This window comes from Agelaius phoeniceus, chromosome 4 (assembly GCF_051311805.1).
Source record: "Agelaius phoeniceus isolate bAgePho1 chromosome 4, bAgePho1.hap1, whole genome shotgun sequence".
In the NCBI taxonomy this organism is placed as follows: Eukaryota; Metazoa; Chordata; class Aves; order Passeriformes; family Icteridae; genus Agelaius; species Agelaius phoeniceus.
The window spans coordinates 14,028,870-14,051,696 of NC_135268.1; the positions used below are offsets into that span (position 1 = coordinate 14,028,870).

General features: G+C 45.6%; 1 protein-coding gene across 2 annotated transcripts in view; it reads right to left on the reverse strand.

Annotated features, from left to right (window-relative positions):
- The window catches only part of ANTXR2 (ANTXR cell adhesion molecule 2), a 76,780-nt gene that overhangs the window by 51,106 nt on the left and 2,847 nt on the right, over positions 1-22,827 (reverse strand). For both annotated transcript variants that reach the window (XM_054633669.2, XM_077176920.1), the window contains exons 3-9: positions 22,745-22,816; positions 16,991-17,072; positions 16,005-16,112; positions 15,842-15,910; positions 14,940-15,020; positions 1,774-1,834; positions 727-822 (exon numbers count right to left, since the gene is read on the reverse strand). In XM_054633669.2, the coding sequence (XP_054489644.1) occupies positions 727-822; positions 1,774-1,834; positions 14,940-15,020; positions 15,842-15,910; positions 16,005-16,112; positions 16,991-17,072; positions 22,745-22,816 (569 nt within the window). The remainder of the gene's footprint in view (positions 1-726; positions 823-1,773; positions 1,835-14,939; positions 15,021-15,841; positions 15,911-16,004; positions 16,113-16,990; positions 17,073-22,744; positions 22,817-22,827) is intronic.

The following is a 22,827-nucleotide window of genomic DNA, read 5'->3' on the forward strand; positions in this document are numbered from 1 at the left end:
TTTGTTTTTTTTCTAGTCTAGCTGGCTTCTATGGAATTCTGTTTAGAGCTAGGGGTTTGATGTACTCATCCTAGCCATCCATTTGAGCTTCTGGATACAAAAAGCAAACTCACATATAAGCTAGAGGAAAGTGCCAGTATAAGGTGTCGTGGTCACAATCTGAAACAGAATTGCTTTGTGCTATGGCTGCAGTCAGCCCTGATGCTGGGCAGACAGAGCTCATGGACCATGACAAAATAGACCACTGCTCTGACCTGGCCTTTCTCTGTGCTGTTGCAGGAGGAGGACTGACATGCCCTTGAACCCCACAGCACACCTGGCACACCACCCAGGACCAGCAGAGACCTTGCAAAAAACAAGGTAAGTGCCTCTGGGAATTGCAATGAGATGTCTTGGCCAGGATTCACTGCAGAAAGGGACCTCAGTCAGTACACTGCAGCCACGGGCTGGTTCATCAGCAAACATCTGCTTGCCCAAACATCAGGAGCCAAACACTTCTCACCATGCTAATGCCCACAGTGAGGGGGTTGCCAACACCACTCACAGCTGAAGGCACCTGGTAGCAAATTGAAACCACTGAGCAGAGTGTGAAACAGCTTTCCTCCCTTCTCTAATCCTCAGAGCTTTCCTGCTCTCCTCCTCTTGGCTATTTTTCTCTTTGGGTTGTCATGAGCGGAGGTAACTGCAGGACTACAGAGGCAAGAGATGACAAATGCCTGCACTTACGGATTGTTGTTCCGTTCACTTGATAGGTACAGGTCACACTGTCGCTTCTCCCACCGAGGGTTAAGCCATTTCCTCTGAGAACAACCTGAAACTCCTCTGGAGGGGAAAGCAAACACACAAAATCACCAAACTGCAGTGCACTGCAGAAAGCTATACTCAGACCACGGCAACTTCACTTAGTCTGCAATAAACAAAGCACAACATAGTTAATGCTTCCAACTTAGTGAGATCCCCTTTTTCCTGAACCCTTGTACTGAATTCTCCTTATAAATTGGCAGAGGCACAATTTGTTCCCAAAGCTCTATTGAGACAGCCCTCTGAAACGGGAAGCAGATTCAGGCTATCAGTGTGATCTGGGGCTCAGCTGCACAGTAAGACACAGTTTCTCAGTGAATGAGAAATGGGGGACTCAGAAAAAGAAGACTCCCCAAACCCAGATCAGGCTCACTTGAGGTACCAGATGAAGAAAACATTTCTCCTTAGTACTATTTCTCTGCAAGTTGCCTAACAGCCATGCTCTCTGTGAGCTGTGCAGAGGAGGAGTGAAGAGTTTTTTTACAGGGCCGCTGACTTCATCCAGAGCATCCACATTTTCACAAAAATATCCAAGTAATGTTTAGCAACTACTTTATTTTGATGGATCTCCAACTATGTGTGGGTTATGAAGCTTAGAAAGAAGACAAGGCCTTAAAATTCTGTGCAGCTCTTCTATTTCATTAATATATTTCTCTTGCTGCCCAAAAATGCAGTCACGTGCTTTGTTCTTAGACTCCACAGATTTTGGGGCAGATTTGACACAAGTGCAGAGCAGACTCATGGGAGAGGGGCAGGTAAATGCTCTCCAACCTCCACCTGCATTACCCAAGCTATGGAAGCAGGCCCTGGTGGACAGCTCCTCTGAGGAGAACAAGAAGGCAACAGAGAAATCTCATGTTTCTTTAACTTCTTGAGGACTTAAGTTAGAAATGCTTTATTCCTTTGCATAAAACAGGGGGAAATCACAGTCCTATAATAATGGAACAGGATATTAAAATTATAAAATCTTACCTCCTACACAGACACTGGATGGCTCCAAATATAAAATCTCAGTGCAGGATTGTTTCAAAACCTATTGCAAAGGAGGAAATAGTCACAAATAGGTTTCATAGCACTACTTCAATGAGCAATCTTAGTTTAAAACAAATGCTTTTCCATAGAACACACACAGAGCTACAGGTTTGGGTTGCTAAGTCTGACTTTGCAGGACACTGCCTGGAGCATGAGCAGCTCTTGCACACCTGCACAGTGAAGTCTAGGAGTGCCTAAGGCTTGGATTAGTTTGTTAAAGAGAGAACCTTTGAAATATAAGGATGTCTAGATCCCTATCCTGATTTTCCAGGCACCCCAATCCTAATGTTTAAGCCAAAAATGAATCACAAGGAGCCTGATCCAAAAACTAATCCAGTGAAAAGCAGTGTTCCAACAATGAAGCCTGGTCCAGCCAAGTGCACGTTATTGCGGGTGCTGGCACCTTGCCCTGCATGGAGAGGCAGAGTGACAGCGGCGTTCCTGACTGCACTGCCTGCCCTTGGACAGGGATGTCACTTCAGCTCTCCCTGCTGTACGTGATATTTTTAGCAGGCATTCCTAAACATTCTGTGGCATCAGTTCAGCTCCCTGCAATCACGTGCACAGCAGAAACTCCTATTACTGTCCCCTCTCTAGGTCCACTTGCCAGGTGTGTGCCCGCTGCTGAGCTGCCCTGACTTCCTAAGCATATCCCTCTGTCTTACTCTTAACTCCTGCCTTCCTTTCAGTAGGACTCCTTACACTCCATGATGTTTCCCAGTGGTTCCTGTTGCTACATACCCAGGCCCAGCAGAAACAATCATGTGGGCACTGTTCTGACAAGAAGCACACCAAGCTCCAAGAAAGAGAGCATCTTGCCTCGCTGAACACTTCCCATGTTGCCTCTCTCCCCACAAACTCTTGTGCACAAATTCATCTTTTAGTGCTTTAAAACCCATGTTAAAAATTAAGTGGTATTTTAAAAAATGGAGACGTGCATTTGGATGAGATGCAACAACAGAGATCTTAGGAAAGAATGTAGCCCAGAGTTCACTGCAAGCCAAGCAGTTCACATTAGCTGAGGATCTTGCTTCCAAAAAAGGGCTTTAGCCTCTTGATTCCTATTGCAGTGTGGAGAGAAGTTATCTGTGGCTTGTTTGGGGGCTGGGGAATATTTTGTATAGCGTTTTATTCCTTTGCTGTAAAAGCATGTTCAGTTGTTTTCACTGAAAAGTCAGATAAGTAGCTCAAGTGAAGCTGAGACTAGAGGCCAGCTTTATGTGAAGCACAGATCAAGCAGGTGGCACAGAATTCAGTAATTTTGTTTTTAGAGGGAGAACTTTCCAACCCCTGTCCTGGCCCCATTTGCCCAGTGTTTGAGGAAAGGTCATTGGTATGACCTGGAGGCTGGGGAGAGGGGAAGACAGTGTGGGACAGGACCTGACTTCCCTTGCAAAGCAGTAGTTCTCTGGTTTCATTACATACCAGGGTGAATTTTCTAACACTGTGCTTCCAAATGCAATATAAATCATGAAAAAACCTACCTGGATATATTTAACTACCTTTGGATTTAGGAACAAACTGGGAGGGGCAGACATTATAACTCCAATTGAGCTGAAATACGTTGTAGATAAAATGATGACAAATCATGAACAAAAGCAAATTTCAATGCAGGGGTCAGGATACACTGACTTCCTGCATGGAATCCATTTTCATGCATGCTCTTGGCTAAAGCAGAAAATACCAGATGTTAATACTGCTCTAGAAATAACTGCTTCAACAATAATTTTTCATAATTTTTATTACTGCCGTCCTTTGCTTAGCTTAAGCAAGCTGTACTGTTTAGAGACCATCTCTTTGCAAGGTTGGTGGCCTAATTCTACCATTCCCCCCAGACAAATCTTCTACTGGGGTGAAAAAACCTCTGAGACTACTCAAATTTGGCTTTGTAAGTTTGTCAGGTTGTTTGCTATCCTTCAAAAAGCCTCCTGATAGTCCACACTTGGGGGGAAAAAAAAGATAATGGTAGAGAAATGTGCCTTGTCCCCAAAAACCTCTCCCCTCAAGGACTGAGTTAGCTTAAAAAGCAGACATCAAAGCTCATCAAGGACTAAGTGGATTCAGGTGGAGCCCATCAGAAGCTCATAGATCCAGTTCTTTGCTTAACCTCTGCTGACGCTCTGGGTTCTCCTTAACACTCCCCCTAAGCAACACTGAAACACTGCTCAGAACTGAGTTTCCCCAGAGTTAAACAGAAGCCATCACACTCTCTGCAGGGTCCAAGCCCACCAGCTGTCCTGAGCACCAGCCCTGGGTAAGGTTTGGCTGACAAGGATTCTGCCACCACCATGGGAAACTGAGGATATTTTCAATACAGCAATTGCCATATGTGCTTTCATGTGTGGGGGAAATGAACGTATTTGCATGTCTTAGGAGAAGGTACAGAAACTTAACACCTTTCATTGTTCCCACTCACTCTTTTCTACCTGTTTCAATCTTTTTTCCCTTTCCACGCAAGCTATTCCTTCCAGCCAGCACAGTGCACTCCAGCACTCCAATAGAAAGTTTTTTTTCTCTTGGGGAGAAATCATGTGAAGGTATTTTACCCATTTTCCTTATGATCCATGTGCATTATTTAACATGCCTTCACACCCCTGTCCTTTAGAATTTAAAACTAACTTTAAACTATCCTGATGTGGAAACCTGGGCTGCAAAGTCAGCAAGACCAAAAAAAAACTCCACAAAAATCTATACAATGCTCCCTCTTTTCCAGTTCAGGATAATCCAAGACACTGCACATTCATTATTTAGAAACCTACTGCCCACAAGAAAAGTTGAAATAATAACTTTATAAGGCCATCCTTGGATAGGATAGTTAAGCACTCTGCTGACATAAATTCAAGTAAGACAAATTGCCTTATTTTTAACAGCATGCAAGGAGAGATTCTGAGAATTGATGTCATCCACTTTGTCTCCATAGGTCCTCACCAAATATAGGACTCTGCTCCCAGGCTCACAAAGGCTTTTCTCTCATTCCCTGCCCTCCCCCTCCTCCCAGGGCTGGCTTTACCAGAGAGAACCAATTCCCCACAACCCCAAGTGCAAAACAGAGTAGAAACCTGTCAGCCTTTGTCCTGCTGTCCTGCAGCTTCAGCAGTGGAGAGCTGTGCTAGGACTAGAGGGTGTCCATTGCCTCCTGAGGGGACCTGTGCAGTGTGGGAATGGTGCCGGCTGGAAGCTGAGTCCATCAGGTAAAGTGGCCACAGCTGTGACTCGTTAATAAAGGTGTGGCTGCTGGGACAGAAGAAGGCACTGCAGTTCTGTTCTTGGGTGGGCAGTCTCTTGGACTGTACAAAAATGAGACATGGAATCCATGCCCCAAACATCCACTTGTTCAACAGCAACACAACAGACTGCTAAGGAAATTATTCTGTAGCTTCTCCATGTTGAGGACTTGTTACATTGCTGCCACACTGCAGCAGCAGCAACCAAGGATCTTACGTTTTAAACCCTGGTGTTTTTTAGGGCCAGTTCTTAGAGCAGCCAGCACCAGAACCAGTGGCACGAATGCAGCTTGTGCTCCACACTGACTCTGATGGATGCATGCAGGGCAGCCTCCCACCCACCCCTTCAGTGAAATCCCTTCTTACAGCTCTTGAGCGGACCCTGTGCAGTTCCTATAACGTCTCTCAGTAAAGCAAGTTGATCATTTCAGAACACCTCTGAGAGCACAAGTTACCAGAAGAGAGGCACCCAAGATATCTGGGGACACTCTCAAGCCAACTCACCCTCAATGCAAGCTCGCTGGCATGCCTTGGGTCCTACCTGCCCAAACAAGCTTTTCTTTGCTGAAAGGGTCACCTGTCAATCAGCTGCTGGACTGCCCAGCTCCTCTGGGACCACCACGGCCATCCCAACTGTGGCTGTGGAGCTTTAAACCACCTGTCTCCAGGCTATTTCAGTGGCTTACAAGTAAGCATACATGTCAATCTTCCTAAAACAGTTGTAGGAAGTTCATTTATCAGGTCCACTTACCATTACCAAAAGCTTTACCAGGTTTTCCATGTGACCCCATTTTCACCTAGTGCATTTTTCCCAGACTTTCCTGATTGTTAAGGAATACTTAAAATCCACATCTGTCCTCACGGCTTTCTACGTGCTTCTCACTAGAAGGTTCCTGAAGGCTCACAGAAACCTCAGTGCACCATTTCTGAAGCGATAGACTCCCATTTCTGTCATTACTAACACATTTCCTCCCACCACAGCTGTTGGAGAAACTCTGCCTGTTTCTGACCTGCAGGTGTCTGCACTGACTGCACACTGGGGTGTTGTCAGCCCCCAGCTGCAGCAACACCCCACACCCAAATTCTGACATCAGCACTGAAAGGGCAGATGTCCCTGCAGCACACGGCACAAAGGCAGCCAACTAAGAGGCTGACATCAAGCTCCCCACTGCTCACGATCTTTGCAAACTCCACCTCTGTTTATCAATTCTGCCTTGCCAGAGATCTTTCCCCTGCTTTATGCAACATTTCTTCTTGTGGAAAATGTGCTTTCTGGACCTTCCAAGACCTCTTTAGCCTGTCACAGACCAGGCGTGGCTCTGCCTGGACTCTTTTTTTCACCCTCACTGCTGCCTCTTACAAGTTCTCAGTGTTTAACAGCAAAGCAGGATGGCTCCTGCAGCTTTTCTAGTATTTAGCCTGCCATTCCCTCAGCACATGCTGTGGAACAGAGCTGTACCAGGCGGCACAGTGTTACACAAACAACTTTCCCTTCCAGAACACTAATGAAGGTTGTGTTCCATGGAATAGTGAGAACAATACACTAGTAACAAGCCATGAGCAGCCCAACCGTACAGAGATAATTAAAAAAATACGCTAAGTGTCAATTTGTCTTGCAACCTTGCTCGGTTTCGTTTAGCCCTGTATGCAGTTCAAAAGTTTTTGGCAGCAGGCAGCACCATAAATCATAACTTGCATGGCATCTGTTCCTGCCCAGAACTGTAAACTGCATTCAGGGCTTGGGTAGGTCATCATCACAGCTGGATTCTTCACTGAACCACTGTAATGGTTCCAAGTCTTCAAAGTGCTCTATGGCTGTGTAAAGCATTTGCTTCCTGGGACAGAGGTCAGAATAACCAGGAACTGCTGAAAGAAGACAGCTGCTGACACGTTCTGGTCAGACCTGGCATGCTAACAAGTCTGAATAAATAAGGATTTCTAGGGCCACCAGTGGCCTTTCTTCCCTGTGGATCCATTCAAACTTGCACCTCTGTTTACATCAGTGCTCACCATAAGCTGACCACAAATCAGGCTGCTGTGATTTTGGGGGAAAGGCAGCCTGAGTCTCTGAACCAAGTGTATGTCCCATAACAGAGCAAATGTATCCAACTTGCTATTTCCAGAACCTGTTTCTAAAGAAGAGAAAAGGTTCACCTTTACAAGCTCATCTTTGTTCTACTGCTGTATGGCAAGGCTTGTGCAAAACCCCTGACAGCACAACAGGATGGCTTCCACGCTTTGTGTGTGCACAGATAACATCCCTGCAGCTTTATCCCCTGGTGGGCACATGAAGGCATCCTGGAGTGCAGTCCATGGACACACTGCCAGCCACAGTGTGCACAAGCCAGACATAGCAGCACAGCTCCGAAAGCACCCTTGCACGGCAACCTCAGCTACTACTGCCTGCAACTCTTTCCTGTGGAGATTCCTTTTCTTTCCTCTCTCCCTCCCAAACACGGGGTAAATCTGTACTTTTCTCTAGGGATGCTACAAGCAGAACAGCTGGTGAACAAAATTGTAAGCTCAAGGAAAACAGAGCTAGAAACTAAACACTGTTGATGGTGTGACTGGCCATGAGGTTGTGCTTTCCTCTTGTACTGTGCCAAGCTCCTCCCTCAGGTAACCACAAAACTAGCCTCATCAAGAGCTGCATCTCTCATGAGGATACGTTTTTCAAGACACAGTGGTAAGCATGTATCTCATGTACTTGTCACCGCAACACATGGATTGTCAGTGTCATAAAGTTATGGCAAGTGGGGGGCAGTAATGGAAGGTGATGTCTGAGAGGGCCCTGATAACAAAAAGAGTGTTTAAATCTATGTTGAGCACTCCATGCCTCAGCTGGATCTGTGCATGCAGGCCAAGCCTCAATGACTGCCAGCTGTGGGCCTTTTCTTGATGAGGAATTGCCTGCACGTTTGGGCTCCCAGTTTAGCTGCTCAGAAATAGCACTGGGTGCAGGGGCAGCTATTTAAATGGTAGGGAACAGCAGGGCTCCTGCCTACCCAGGTGGAGCAGGGCATGCTGATGTGGTCCAGAAGCCCAGATCAGAGCTGGGGAAGGCTGTCCCAGCACAGAACACTGCTCCTGAGCAAGGCTGCTCTCTGGTGAGTCAATGCCTTTGGGAGCCCCATCCCAGCTCGGGGCTGTGGAGCTCCTCAGAGCAATGGATGGTGAAGGCAGCATTGTGCTGGTGCTGGGTTAACTGTGTCCAATTGAGCTCACCCAGGTGCTTGGTTCAGTTCCTACAACTATTCTGCTTCATTCCTTCCAATTGGCTGCAGCAGGACTGGGCTTACCCCATGTTTCCATGTATGTTTGTTTTTCTATGAGTCACTTAGAAGTATTACTGGCAGCTTGCTTCCTTTTTTTTTCTTTTTAACTCAAACCTTTTTTTTTTTCCACTACTGCTAAGACAGTAAAAAGGAAAGAGAAGTAAAGGAGGAGGTGTATAACTGGTTTGCTGGACTCACTGGTTTTGTTCTAGGGAACAAAATGCTGACTGTGCATTGGGCAGGATTTTTTGTGCTGAATTCAGTGACTCTTATGGCATGTAAAGTCAACGTGTGTGAAATGAGGGTGATGAAGAATTTAAGGCGTATGTAGTGTAGGCTGGCATTGTTACAGATTTCTCATTCATGAGCTGTTGCTTTTTTTATGTAAATAGGACTTCTGCCCCCCCCCCCCCCCCCCCCCCCACACAGTGTGGCAGAATTAGGTTTTTTAAAAAAAAGATCTAGAGTAGGTTACAAGAGGAAATAAATTTAAGTAGAGCTCTTGATTTCTGTGATTACACTCAAGAAACCTTTATCAGGCTTTTTAAGTGAGAAGCACCTTTGCAGCCCACCTTAGGCTCTGGACAGATCAGCCTGTCCATATAGCAATTAATGCTTGAACTCCCTGAAATTAACTGTTCCAAAGTGCAGCCTTTCACTCTTTCTAGTGTTGGTTTCACATCACATGCCTCTGCTGTGTTCAAGCAAGCTCTGTCATTTATCTCCCCAGCGCCGATCTGTGCAGAAAGGCACGAGGCAGCAGGACCACCTCACACTAGAGGGAAGGCAATCAATTCAGGGTGACTTGGAATGAAACACATGCTTTTCAAGGAAACACCATTTTGGTGCTTCTCTCCCACAAAGTGAGAGCAGGAACTGCAGCAGTTAATATCTCATGGCTTCTTCCTCTCCCTGCTGCCAAACATCTGTGCCTGTGACTACACCTCGCTGCCAAGCCCAGCCTGCTCCCTGACACTGCTTGGCAGTGCCGTGGACAAAGAGTGAGGGGAAGGGGAAGGCTGCTACCCTGTCCCCTGTCTAAGTGAAAAAAATCCCTGAGACATATGGTCTTGCATAAAATCACCACCCGAGAGAAGCCTGGCGCGGCGTTAGGTTAGTGAGAATATTCTAATTACACCAAGTCTGAGCAGCACCTCATTGGCAGCCACCGAGGAAAGCAAATGGAGATGACAAAACTGCGGGTCATGAGATGAGTATTTTAACAGCATCAGAACCTTTACCCCCAAATTACTAAAAACAACCCTAAAACCATTACTTATCAAGTAATGTAACTAGGAATCAAGACAAACTGTTACTTTCCATAACAGGAAAAAAAAGTTGTTTGGGCTATTTCTTTTTTTTTCTTATTAGTAAGAAAAATCTGGCTCAAAGAAACTTCTCACTAAGGAGTGGCTGGATTTCACTTGGACCTGTGGCTGCTTCCTTTGGAGCCAGTTGTGCAGCATCCCTTATGTAAGAGAGCTGTCAGGCGTGCAGGGCTGGCTGACAAGTCCCATCCCAATCACAGGGCACAGGCACGCTCACTCTAACCAGAGTCGTGTCAGTGCCGGTGCTGGCTTATCAAGCTCACTGTGCTCCAGGAGAACATTATATGGTTTGTAATATGTCAGAGAATGTCAAACTGAGGGCTGCATGGCAGTGAAGGGTAGAGCAGAAAGCATTCTATTCCAGGCCATTGATTCCTTTTAACAACTACATGCAGTAATTCCCAAAACTATCTCCTCAGTCTCAGTCACATGGAAAACATAGCACAGCGTTAGTTCTGAACCTTGCACCCAGTGCAGCTTGAAGATTAGACCGTCCAAGGGGATTAAATAAGTTGACTGATTTAATCAGAATAATTCTTTTAATGATAACTTGCTGCATTTTTCCTCCCCCCACCTCCTTAAAGGTCTAATAGTTTGCTTCCTGGATTCCCAGTGCATAAACCGAGCATATTTTCTTCCTACAGGAAATGATCCAATTAAGTTGATGTATAATTGATAATGAACCATTTAAGCTGATTTTGGCCTTGAAAAATCTTAACCGTGTCCAGTCAGCTGGCTGACCCCCCTTCATCCATGGTGGAGAGACAGCACTTGGGGAAAGGGAGGGAGCAGGCTGAGCACACTGCCCAAGGAAATGCAGGGAGGCAGCCTAGCTCAAGGGGGCTGCACAGCAGCAGGGATTACTTGAACATCATGTAGTCCCTGATTGCTGCTCAGTACCCAAGCTGCAGCCTGGACCCTGGGTTTGGGCAGCAGAGCTTGGTAAGCAGCCAGGCTAGAAACATGGAACCAGCATTCTCCAGTGTCTGATCCTGGAGCACCACTGAAGCAGTGGGAAGTTTCCCACCCTCCCTAAACACAAATTCTGTTCCCTTACAGCAGGTACCAGCGGGAGATGCTGTTGGACTCCTGGGAGTTCGGTAATTCACCCTCCCCCAGTGCCAAAGCCAGGTCAGCCTGAGGAAGTGCTGCTGACAGCACGGCTGGAAAAGAAGGCGTCAGATTCATGGAGAGAGGCTGGAGCATATCTTTGGGAAGCCAGTGCAGTAAGTTTTATCAATATAAAGGCTAAAATTGTTCCTCACATGAATACCTCTTGCCTACCTCAACAAAACTGACTCCCTCTCACGAGCCTTTGGTTTTGTCCCTGCCTGGGCAGTGCTGAGTGTGCCGCTGCCACACACAGTTTGTGCAGCAGCTCCCCGCGGGCCCCGCCGTGCTGGCTGTCACCGAGCCGTGTAACTCCAACACTGCCATGCACAGCCAGTGACACAGGAACCATCCAGCTGACATGGAAACCTCCAGGATATTCCATAGATACCCTTCGCTGGTGTCCAAAGGGACTGGAATGCCAGAGGGATTTTGCTGACTGCTCTTTGCAACAGGAGCAGACTTCTCTCCATCACCCACGGAGTTTTACTGGAGAGAATTTATACGTTTATGGCAAACAATTTATTTTTTTCTAGCACTCCCTGCTTATACCTCTTTAGCCAGAGTCTGAAACTGGGTGAATCTAGTTTTCTTTAAGGACCTTGTGTGCGTTTAATCCTTTGTTTGGCCTCACTGGTCCCGGGTGCACTCCTTGGATGGGTCTAAGTCACTCCATGTCAGCCTGGGAGCTCAGCTTGCACCCTGCAAACCCTGAGGTCTCCTCTCCCCTGGTCACCACTTCACCAGGAGGCAAGATCCTCGAGTATCCCAATTTGCAATTTTTCCTGGATAAACTGACAGCTTTATGCTGAGGCATAGGGCTTTTTCCCATGAGGCTCAGCCAACTTGGAGAGAATTTTGCTTCATCTGACAATGCAACTACTCAGTTCACGCGACTTGATCTATTTCTTTTTTGTCCATTATGTCATTATGTTTAACAGTGAGTTTCGCATGTAAAATTAACAAAAAAACCTCTGAGCACCTGTCAAATGAACAAGCAGAAGAAGAGATTACCAATTCTATTTCTAATCCTTTACAGGTAGAATTTTTAAGAAATTTTGGAACACTGCAAGATAAAACAACTCTAGGCTGACCCTATTTTGACCTACTTCCTCTAAAGTTCTGCATGTATCAGTTCCTGTAGTCTTATCTGGTAAGTTTTTGTGGTGTTTCCTAAGAACAAAATATATTTTAACTTCCTGTATTAAGTGCTGTCAACTTACTTCAGTATAAAAATGTGTTTGTCTACTTAGAGCTGTCATACACTGATAATGTTACTTAAGTGAGTTCCCTTAATGTAACTTTTCAAGGTACCAGCCTTGTCCAATTCTGCCTGCAGAGACAACCAGACAACTTTCACTCACAAATCAGCAGAACTTGAGTTTAATTAAGGGTTTCATTTCCTTATCTAGTACTGATCTGCTGCATGGTGACAGAAGCTGTGCCCTCCCAAAGCCTTCACCCTGTCCTAGCTCGCTCACAAGGCTACACTCTGTGTAACAATCAGCCAAACCCCATCAGCGACTGTTCCTCAGAGTGCAGTAACTTGCCTTCAGCGTTTTGCTTTTAAGCTCTAGAGTTTTGCTCAGATTTATTCACACTGACAATGCTGTTTAGTTATGACCTTGTAAGCTAGGTATGAGCAAAGCTGGTAGAGCAGGAAACTTTGCAAAGCAGCCCCCTCTTCACAGGTCTGCACAGACTTTTAGGAGTGGATGTTAGTAGTGTAGTTGGATGTAGTTAGTAGTGTAGTAGTGGATGTTATTCAGCAGAAACAATGGCATGGAGGTGTGTCAACCCTTCTCACTTCCCTAGGATTTTATCAGAACTAATGTCAAAACATGACACAAGCTCTCTGGCACCTAAGCTGAGGTTAGTCTAAATGTTCATCTCAACTGTCCTGAATGTTAATCCCTGGTCATGACTAAACAGACACTGTGTAAATGTCCAGAGAAAATAAATTGGAGTAGTTGCTTATGCTGAAAGCATAAGAAGGAGGTACAACAGTCTGTGCTAGAACCCATCACTTTTTTTTAACACTAAAAACCATAGAATAAGTGGTCAGCTCTCCTGGAATACAGTGCAAAAGTAACAGGATAGCAGCCAAATAGTGTCATACCTGGAGAGATCAATGTAGTTGAGGCTCCTGCATCCCCTCCTCAGCAGTTCTGGGCTGTAGTTTTGCTCAGGGGTTTTAATTGCTGGGTTGCTACCATTTCTGAAGACAATGTTTTTTCTGAATAGAAATTGTTCAGCAACATTCACAGAGGGTTTCACAACTGCACCTTTGACTCTGTACTTTGAGCAATACTGCTGCATGTTTGTGACCTATCTCCTTTTCATCTGGTTCAAAATTAGCTTTCCTCTTTAGATCAGTGTCTCTGAGTCTGTATTCTCTAGCTAACTTGAAAACTGAAATGAATTTATAATAGTGACTAAAAAGGAAAACTCTGACTATTTAATGCTCAATTAGATCTACTTATCAGTGCTATAATGTTATGAGAATTAATTGTCACAATCACTCCACACTCCTGCAAAGAAAAGTATTAATTACAACATACCAAATATCCTATTAATACTGCCACCACACATGGACTACAAAAAAAGCCCACACACACACACAAAATCCAAACCAACCAGAAACCCTACTATGGACGTTTCCATCCATGCTCTGTGGGAAAAGCCAAGTGTTGACATGTCTGGTGGCCAGGCTGTAAATAAAGCCTGAACCAACTCAGGAGCTCAGTCTGCAGAAGCACACCTTGCATGTAAGCTGTTGAACAGTGTGCATCAGTTTGCTTTTCCTGTCACTGCTAAGCTGTTACCTTGAAACAATGCACTGCCATTCTGTCTGTTTGGTCCTGTTCTACAGCTGAGATATGCCCAAATCTGGGATTTTTACAGCCAGGATTTTTTTAAGTATCAGAAGCAGCTGGATTGAGGCTTGTGCAAACACCATCAGGTATATCTTATCAGAAAAGCCTCCCTCCCTGCTGACACAGAAGTGAAGGTGCTTTTAAGTTCTGGGAGGTGTGGATGCAGGAGGCTGGCACTGCTGCTAGCTAGAGACTTCCCAATACCACCTTGGGTAATGGGACACCATACAGCTTACATTAACCTTCCATGTGTGTGAGATTTTCAATACTAAAGGCAGTACCACATGGGCTGCCCTGTCTTTTCAGGAGAACAACTGTCAATGCATCAAAAGATGGATTAATTTTCTTTAGAAAGTTAAAGGAAGATTCTGGAACTACATTTATTTTAAGTAACAAGGAAAATAAGTTGCTGCATTACGGCATTCACAAAAACCACACTGCTCAAAGGAAGTGATAAATTCGTGACTGTGTAGTATCCTGTATGTGAGTAGTATCCTCTTGTTATTTAAAAAAAGAAAAGGAAAGGGAAATGAATGATAGTGGGCTCTCTCAGAAAAAGGATTTCATTATTGCTTTTGACTTCTGCCAGTAAGCCTGTTTGCACTGCCTGTTTATGCTGCCTACATGCAGCAGCAGCACTGTTAACCCTGCATAAAAGATACAGCCTTCAGTCTAAAATGAGACATAAATTTTGTGCTCACAACCACAGGTGTCTTAACACACAGCTGAAACAGTGTCAAGCCACTGATCACAACCAAAATGTTTCTCTTTGATCCCTTCCTGAAAACCATGGTAATCAGCTGAATGGCCTCATCTCACCAACAGGAGTTTCTCATGCCATGCTGAAAACTGGAACTGTGTCTTACCACTTATTGGGATAACAAGGGGTTAAAGTCATGGATTTAAAATGCTTCTGTCTGTAAGTAAAGGTTAATTCCTAAACTTCACTTATTCCTCAGATTTTAAGCAGTAGTTTATTCTCAAGTCTCCCAGAGTAAGTCCCCATTTTTTCCAGACTAAACCCAAAGCAGTCATTTATCAGAGCATCCCCCGAACTTCACACATGAACTCCCCTCTCCTTGTGAAGAGTCCTCAAATTCCACACGAGGTGTGAGCATGAATAACTGCAGGAGGCGCAAGCAGTGCTCATTGACAGAACTGCCTCTCTAAGGTAATGGGGAGGGAACTTCATCTACTGCAATTCCTGCCTTAGGAACCAGTTCTGCCTGGGAGTGGGATTGGAGAGTATGCTCTAATCTTGAGGAAGGGTAAAACTTATTGCCTGGTACTCACAGAATTGATTATCCCCTTAAGCGCTTGGAATCCTCCAGTGACAGGGAAGACTTGCTCTTTCACGTCAGCAATTCTTTCCAGCTTTGGAGAGAAAATGCATGCAAACACATGAATCATCTGGCAAACTAAATTCCTCACAGTGCTTTACACCCTTAAAATTTAAATGGATGTCTAAAAGCAACCCTCATCAATTCTGAGAAGAGAGGGAAACTTTAGAGCTCTCTCACAGATAAGAGTTTTCTGAACTGTAGGACTTAGCACAGCTGACTGCAGCTAACAAAATGATGGCTAGTCATCGTGGCAAGCATCACACTGAAGAAGCTTTTCAGGGCCTCCATCTTGGCAGTGATTTAGTACCTTTGTCCAGAATTACCTCCCCTGTTTGCTCTGCCTTTCACTAAAAACCCTTTCTCTGCATCTTCTGCAGGAAGGAGCCTTTCGTGTACCTCTCCTTGAAGCCACTTTAACCAAACAGGAGTAGCTACTGGAACACAGCAACTCTGGAACAGCTTTCCAGTGAAGGACATGAATCCCACCTTCTTTTCCTTATCCCAAAACTGTTACATATACACTGCTTGAATCTTGTCTACAGCTCCTCTGTTCATGTGATCAGTACCCTGACCTGGTTGCCATTCCAGTGAGAGGGGCTTGCCTGCACCCTCTCGTTGGCAGCTCCCAGCTAACAAGGGTATTTCCAACGGGTCTCCTTGGCAGTGAGCACGACACCCACACATTCTATTTACGTCTACGTACACATCCGAGTGTGCTTCCTAAGCCAGAGAAGACATTACACTGCCTAATGTAAGTAAAATTAAATTTCTGTACTACTTAACGTTAACTCTGTAAAACTCCGGGTTGAGGTACTGCCTAGGACTTTATAATAGTAATGGTCTTTTTCTTACCTGTTCCTGTTCAAAATCCAGGACACCGACACAGTAAACTCTCGCTCCCAGCTCTCTGGATTTCCTTGCCTGTAGCATCATAGAACAGAGCAATAAGCATTTTTTTATTCAACAAGGCAGCACCCAAACTCTGCAGAGCATGACATTTCTAGCTTATGCTCACCTCCTTCTCTGCATACAGGGGAATCTGTCCGTCCAGCTTGCCATCAGTCAGTGCAATGATGATACTAGAGAACCTTGAGGCTCCTTGCTTCGCAATTTGCGCATTGGCCTGAAAACAACAAAATTAATTATCCACCTTAAAATTACATCCAAACTTTTAACCATGATGCATCTTCTAAGCATCTAATGCAACATCTCTCTCATGACAATCCTCTGCTTCCCTTGAATTCACTACCAGCAGGGAAACCCATCATTGGTCCTTTCCAGCCACCATTGAGCCCATCTCCAAAGCACTGGGGTCACTGACCCATCAACCCTTGCCAACACGCATTTCTTCCAGGACAGATCTCTTCAAATCCACTGCCAGGATTTCCTTTGCTACCCCCCAGATTTCAAACACAGTCAGTAGGTTCCAAGATATTAAAAAAATGGCTTAAAACTTTTTTTTTTCAATAGCAACAAAATTCCCTTTGCCCAGCTTTTCATTGCACAGATCCTGGTTGCAAACATGGTTCTACAGTCACAGGGGAAGAACTGACTTGTCTGTAACATTGAAAGCTTAGATGTTCACCTTCAGGGCCAGGGCTTACATGAAAACTGCATTATTTGAACAAAGAAGAATATAAGTGGCTGGGAACTCTAATTAAGACAGCCCAAAATGAGGAGCATTTGTCTCTGGGTTGCTGCTGCATGTGGCTGTTTACAGTGTCACGGGGATGCTGGCTGAGCTCTGAGATCCACCCCACAGACCCCTGCTCCCCGAGAAGGAGCAAGTCAGGGAAATTCCACATGGCAGATTGCTGTGATGGCTAGTCATCCTCTGCATGGGGCTTGCAGAGTGTCTGGGCAACCCTGGGACCACTCAGGCAACCAGACAGATTTGAGCATAACAGACTGATAAAACATAAATCTATTTATGTTACAGGTTGTTACCCAAAGAGTGAGAACAGAGGATGTGTTGATTGCAAGAAGATGAGTAAAACCTACCTGTTTTAGTCCTTCATGTATGTATGTCTCACCTGCTGGTGTCACCTCCTCCAGATCCTTTAGACCTTTCTTGATTTTCTCTCTGCGAACAAAAAAAAAAGGTAAGAGCCTGCTTGTGTGACCTGAAGTGTGAAAAGGATGTAATTTATCAACTGAAAAAAGGTATTTGTCCTCAAGGAGAATTGAAATGAAAAGCTGTAAATTAGAGCCTTAGCTAGGATCCCACATGGAGGCAGACTGTGTGTTCATGACAGAAGTGGTGCTGTGGGAACAGGTATTTCAGACCTATCTAACACAATATGTTTCAGTGAGTCAAAAAGGTGGAATCAAGGAAAATGTCCAGGCGGAGCAGATATTGCAAAGAGGTGGCAAAGCCTCAGCATTACATAGCCCAGTGGAAATTCTGTTGCATTAGGTCTATTTTGTTACTTTAAACCAACTTCGCTTCTAATCACACTGCAGTCAAAGAAGAAATCCCCTAAACCAGTGGTTCTATTTCAGCAGAAATCTTCCAGACCAATATGTACGAATTTATCACATAGAACTGGACTTCAATAATTAAAGCCTTTGCCCTGGAGAAAATATCAATAGGCAAACACAGCATTTGCAAGATACCTTTTGTTCCCATGGAAAAAGAGCAGGATTGAGGACAGATTTAAATTTTGACTGTTACAACCTTTTCATGCGGCCTTTCATAAGACATCCCGCACACTGTGGACCACACACCTAAGTGAGGTCCACAGCTCACTTAGATTTAACAGGAGAATGCATCTGCACCATGATTTTTCATGAGCAGTACAGCAGATCCACCTGCAAGATGCTCACTAACTATGGGGCTGAAAGGGGAGAAGTTGACAGATTGCACCACAGGAATTATTTCCAGTGAAATCAGCACAACTGGTGGGAACAAAGGCAGAGAGACTACTGAAAGAATCAAATCTGGAGGGTCTTCATTATTCTGCAAACACAGTTTCAGCCAAGTCCATGGAAAGTCATGCTAGGGAAGGATGAGCAAAAACTAAGAAGGGGCAAAATTTGGGCCAGAATATATAGAACACTGTGACAAATCTAGGTGAGAAAGAGGAACCCAGCAGGGGTGAGGAGATGGAGGGAAAATACATCGCGGGATGCGTGAAAGCTTTCCTTAGGCCAGACCAAATGAGAAAGAATGCATATGCCACACTGCCTGAATGCCACCCACTCGTCATTTGTTCCACGGATGGGCTTCCTCTATGTTTAGCAGCTCTGTTCCAAAGTACAATCCATAGCTGGAATAAGCTCCCCGTCACAGGATCCACTGATACGATCACAGAGGGGAGGGAGTAGAAGAGATATGTGGCATTGAATGTATGGAAGGGAACAAGTTATGTAAGATAATACAATCTGTTTGATCCAAATATTTTACATTCAGCATCTATAGAAACAACTTGCAAGTGATTATGTACGAACGCAGATTATAAACCACAGAGTTGGTGCTTGCCAGAAATGAGTGGCAGCACATCACAGGCGTTAGTGCTCTGCTGCCAAGAAACAAGCAGCAACTCAAGTCCCAGTTTTCTGAAACAGATTTCATTTTGCAAAAATAGCTTTCGTACAATCAGTTCGGTTTTATTTATCTGCAATGTCTTGTGACCCGGTCGCGCAGCAATCTCTGGTGCTGCCAGGCCTCTGCCTACAAGGGGTTCCAGGAAAATCTTTGGCAGCATGAGCTCTTTTAGCTGTGTTTAATCAGGCACCATCTCTTGCCCTCAGGGCACAGCTGCACTAGACAGACCCAGCCAGATGTCAGCTAGCTCCCCGCATTCTCCAAGCTGGTCAAGTGCAAGCGTGTCCTGGTCTGCATGTCAGAATGCCAGTGTGGATGCAGGATTTGGGGCCCCAGAACCAACAGGAGAGGTAGGCTCCATCACTCTAAACCCCACCCCTGGCTGGTTTGAAGGCCAGGCACGGGCGCTCGTGCCTGCCTGCACTGTCCTGATAATGAATGGGACTCAGCAGTCAACCAGCCACAGCAGCCAGGACCCCCATTCCTGCTTCTCAGTGCTCTCACCACTTCCCTTTCTCTAGTTTCTGTAAGGCTGCTTGGTGGCCATGGAAGTCCCCAGGGAAGTTCTGGTTGTATAACTCATCTGTACCATGACAGCAGAGCCCTCAGCCTGGGTGCCTGGACATCCCACGGGACAGCTTGGGAACACAACAAAGGCTGAGGGCCACTGGCTTTGTGGTGAAAGTCGGGAAAGGGAGGGAGGTGGAAGAGGCAAAACAGAGCCAGCAACTTGCAGCCTGTCTGTGTTTAGGCTGAATAAGTACAAATTTAATATCTTTTACCCACTCAGCATATGCGCTGCAGCCCATTTCTGTGTTTAAGCACAGGCACAACTAATTTTTAATAGCTACCCCGTCTGTTCTCTCTCTAAGCTGTGTAACTGCCTCAGACAGTTCCTCCAGCAGCAGCCAGGCAACACAGCTGCTAATATCCACGCAGATTCCCGAATGGGTGTTCTTAGCTCCACTGAGTGGGGGACAGCACTCTGTATGTCTCTTCCATGTTGCATTCCACCTATTGAAGTGCTGGAATCTTGAATTATCTCAATGTGGTGAGCATATGAGTGCTGGCAGGAGATGGTAGCTCTTACTGAGAATGTATTTCTGGTGAGAAATGAGGCTGTGTGCTGCAAGGCAACGGGCTCATCCCTAACAAAGGAAGGCAAACAAAACAGGTACTTGGGGTTTGCTGCTAAGAAGGATGTGCAGTAAACAGGAAAACACACACACGTGTCAGTGAAACCGAGAGGGGAAGTGTTCTTTGACAAAAAGAGGGATGGCTCCATCTCTGATGAGGCAAGCTGTCGTTGTGGTACAAGAAAACCCTGCATGAGCCTCCCCAGATGTATCATTTGGAAGACGCTTATGCCTTCTGGGCCTCTTAAATACTACAAAGGGTTGATTCACTTAAAATAATTAGTCTGCTTCAAACCTGAGGCCTCCTGCACGGGCTCCAGATGAAAACCACATCAGTGGCCAGCTCTGCTGTACTTGATACATGCAGCAGAAGACTCTCTGCAGATGACTCTGTTCTGGCAAGCTGCCTTGGACCCATGCACAGGGGCAGCTCACGTGACTGAGGCCCCAAATGTGTCCATGTCTTACACATCCCTGTGAAACCAGGAGCAGTCAGCTGGACTAGGGACAAGGACAGGATAGTTGGTCATGTAACCAGGTACTCAAGTGTCCTACTTTTCCACCTTCACTAACACCATCTCTTTTTATCTCTAGCAGGAGTTTCACCCAGGCAGAGGCAGCAGGGCTCGTCCTGGCTGCTGGCACTGGTCAGGGCTGCCAAAGCCGGCTCACAGAAACCTGGACTGCTGCTGGCCAGGACAGCTGGCCAAAAGAGAACAAAGGCAACATCGTGCCAGCTGTATGGTATTCCTGAAGGTATCCACTGTCCCAAACCACGTGCTTTCCAGCAGCAAGCCCTGAAGGTGAGTGCATCAATCTTTGTTTACCATTTACTGCACAGTTTCCAGCTCAACTTCACAAATGTGTGTGTTTCAAATGGGCTTTAACCAGTGTGAGAAGGCTGTTCCACCTGGGTGCTGTTGTTATTCTATGGATTTATTGGAGTTCTCTTTACAGAGTTAGTCACAGCACTGCCCACACTCACAAAATATTAGGGAATTTGGGGGCTTTGGTGCTATGCTGTGGCTTTCTTTATATCCACAGCTTTACTGTGCAGTAAACCCAGCAAGAACATTGTGCAAACAATCAGAAGCCTAAGGCTTTCCAAACAAAAAATTCTGCCCTACTTTGATCTAACTGCTGGGAAGAAATTGTGGTTTCCTGACATTTGGGAATTAGCAAGTAAGCCAGGGCAAAAACATGCCTGCAAGTCCAAAGTGCACGTAACAAACCAAGGCCATAATACCCCATAATCACCCTCACAAACACCCATCCCCAGGAACTGTAGTGTGCTTAGTTAGCATCCTCATCTTCTGTTGGGAACAATGGGGGCCAGACAGTCTCAGCATTTTTCCTCTGCTGACTTCTTTAATATCTAAAAGGACAGCTGCTCCAACTGTATTTATCTGTCCTTACCTGTGTACATATGGTCACAGTCACCAGTCTCCTCCTCCCTTCTCCATATAATTCCCCCTGAACAAGAATGGTGGCACTTTGTTTCCCCTGACACACACACAAGAGCTTCGGCCAACCCTGAACGAGAACCAAGCCCCTCAAGGGAACCCACTGGATCTGCAGAGGTTCTTCCTGTGCTTTACACGAGAAAAACACAATTCTATCCCTGGCTCCAAGTGTGCCGGCAATGAAAAAGGCACTTGTGTCCCGGTGGCGGGCTTCCAGCACCCTGCCCAGCATTTCAAGTGGTCTGTGTGCTATCAGTGCTGCCTCTCAGGCCTGATAAGGAACAGGCCACTGACAGCCCACTGAAATGGAGAGAAAGGACCTCATTGACTTCAGCAGGCCTCAGAACAGGCTCAAGTGTCCTCTCCTGACCCCTCTACAGCCATCTGGAAAAATGACTTATAAGCTTCTCTCTGCCCACAGAGAGCAGATCCAATATCCCAGTCCGGATGGGGGGAAGTGGCTGTTTTCATGTCAGGCCACTCTTTAACTGCTAAAACAGGAGGGGCTCAGAACTGAGTTTTTAGACATCTCAGATGTCAGCTACATTTCAGCCTGTTGCCAGCGGCAGGTCTTTTCAGGAGGCCTCATACTTGTTGTAATGTATTGTTTAAAACAAACAATCCCACAGCAGAGCTTACTAACTACACCACATCAACTACAGCTCCCTACTAACAGGAGCAGAAAGGATGGACCACCTTACTTCCACCCTGCCACAGGTTTGTGGAGTGATTCCTAAATGGTTTATCCACAGGTTCAAAACCCAGAAGAGTGTGCATGGCGGTAGCTTCTGGACAAAAAGGAGAGAGCAGAGGTCATGTTGGTTTTGAGAAAGCTGAGAGGACACCAAAGGACTCTGACAGCAGTGCCACTGTCCTCTGCTGAGAGCACTTGTTCCACACAACCATCTCCCAATTTCTGTGAGTTTGGTAATTATTTTTACAATATTTTCTTCTCTGCCTGTTTCTCCTCCTTCTGTTTCCCCCCACCCATCCTTAAGATATCTGAGCTGCAAATCCTCACTTGCTTTAGAAATCAGAGTGAGCAGCCTTGAATTCCATCCCCTGAAAGTTCAAGCACACCTGTACATCACTGCAGTGTCGGGAAGATCTCACACCCTTCAAGTGGCACCAACCCCACTGTCTAAAACAAGCCCTGAAGTCCAGATCAGGAAATACAAAACAAAATACCTACCTTATGTGAGAATATGAGAAACATTTATTTACCATTCTATGCTTCTCCTAGACATGAGAAAAATCCTGATAACCATTCTATGGAGGCTGCTTTACAAAAGCAAATGGAAGAATCACTCTCATACTGTGCCAAGCAAGATGCAGAGTCACACAGAGATGAAAACATTAGTGCTAGTTTTTCTGCAAAGCAGTGGCAGAGGTAACATCAAGAATTTGTGTCCTATCATTCCTCTCCTTCCTTTTTTATGAGGCTATCCAGGGATATGGCCACAAAATTAAATCAGCTCTGCAGGGTGGCCTCACAACTGGCCAGCACTTAGAGGTATCGGTCATTGTTGTGTTCCTGTTACTGCTGCTCTGATTCAGTAAGGGCAGAGGCAGGGAGGGAGGGGAAGAATTAAGAAAGCAGAGCACTGACCTGTCTCCAGTTAGCGGCATAATGACATGCGCCTGGGTGGAAAACACGATAAACGACAGCCTCATCTTGGGGCTGTGGAAAAG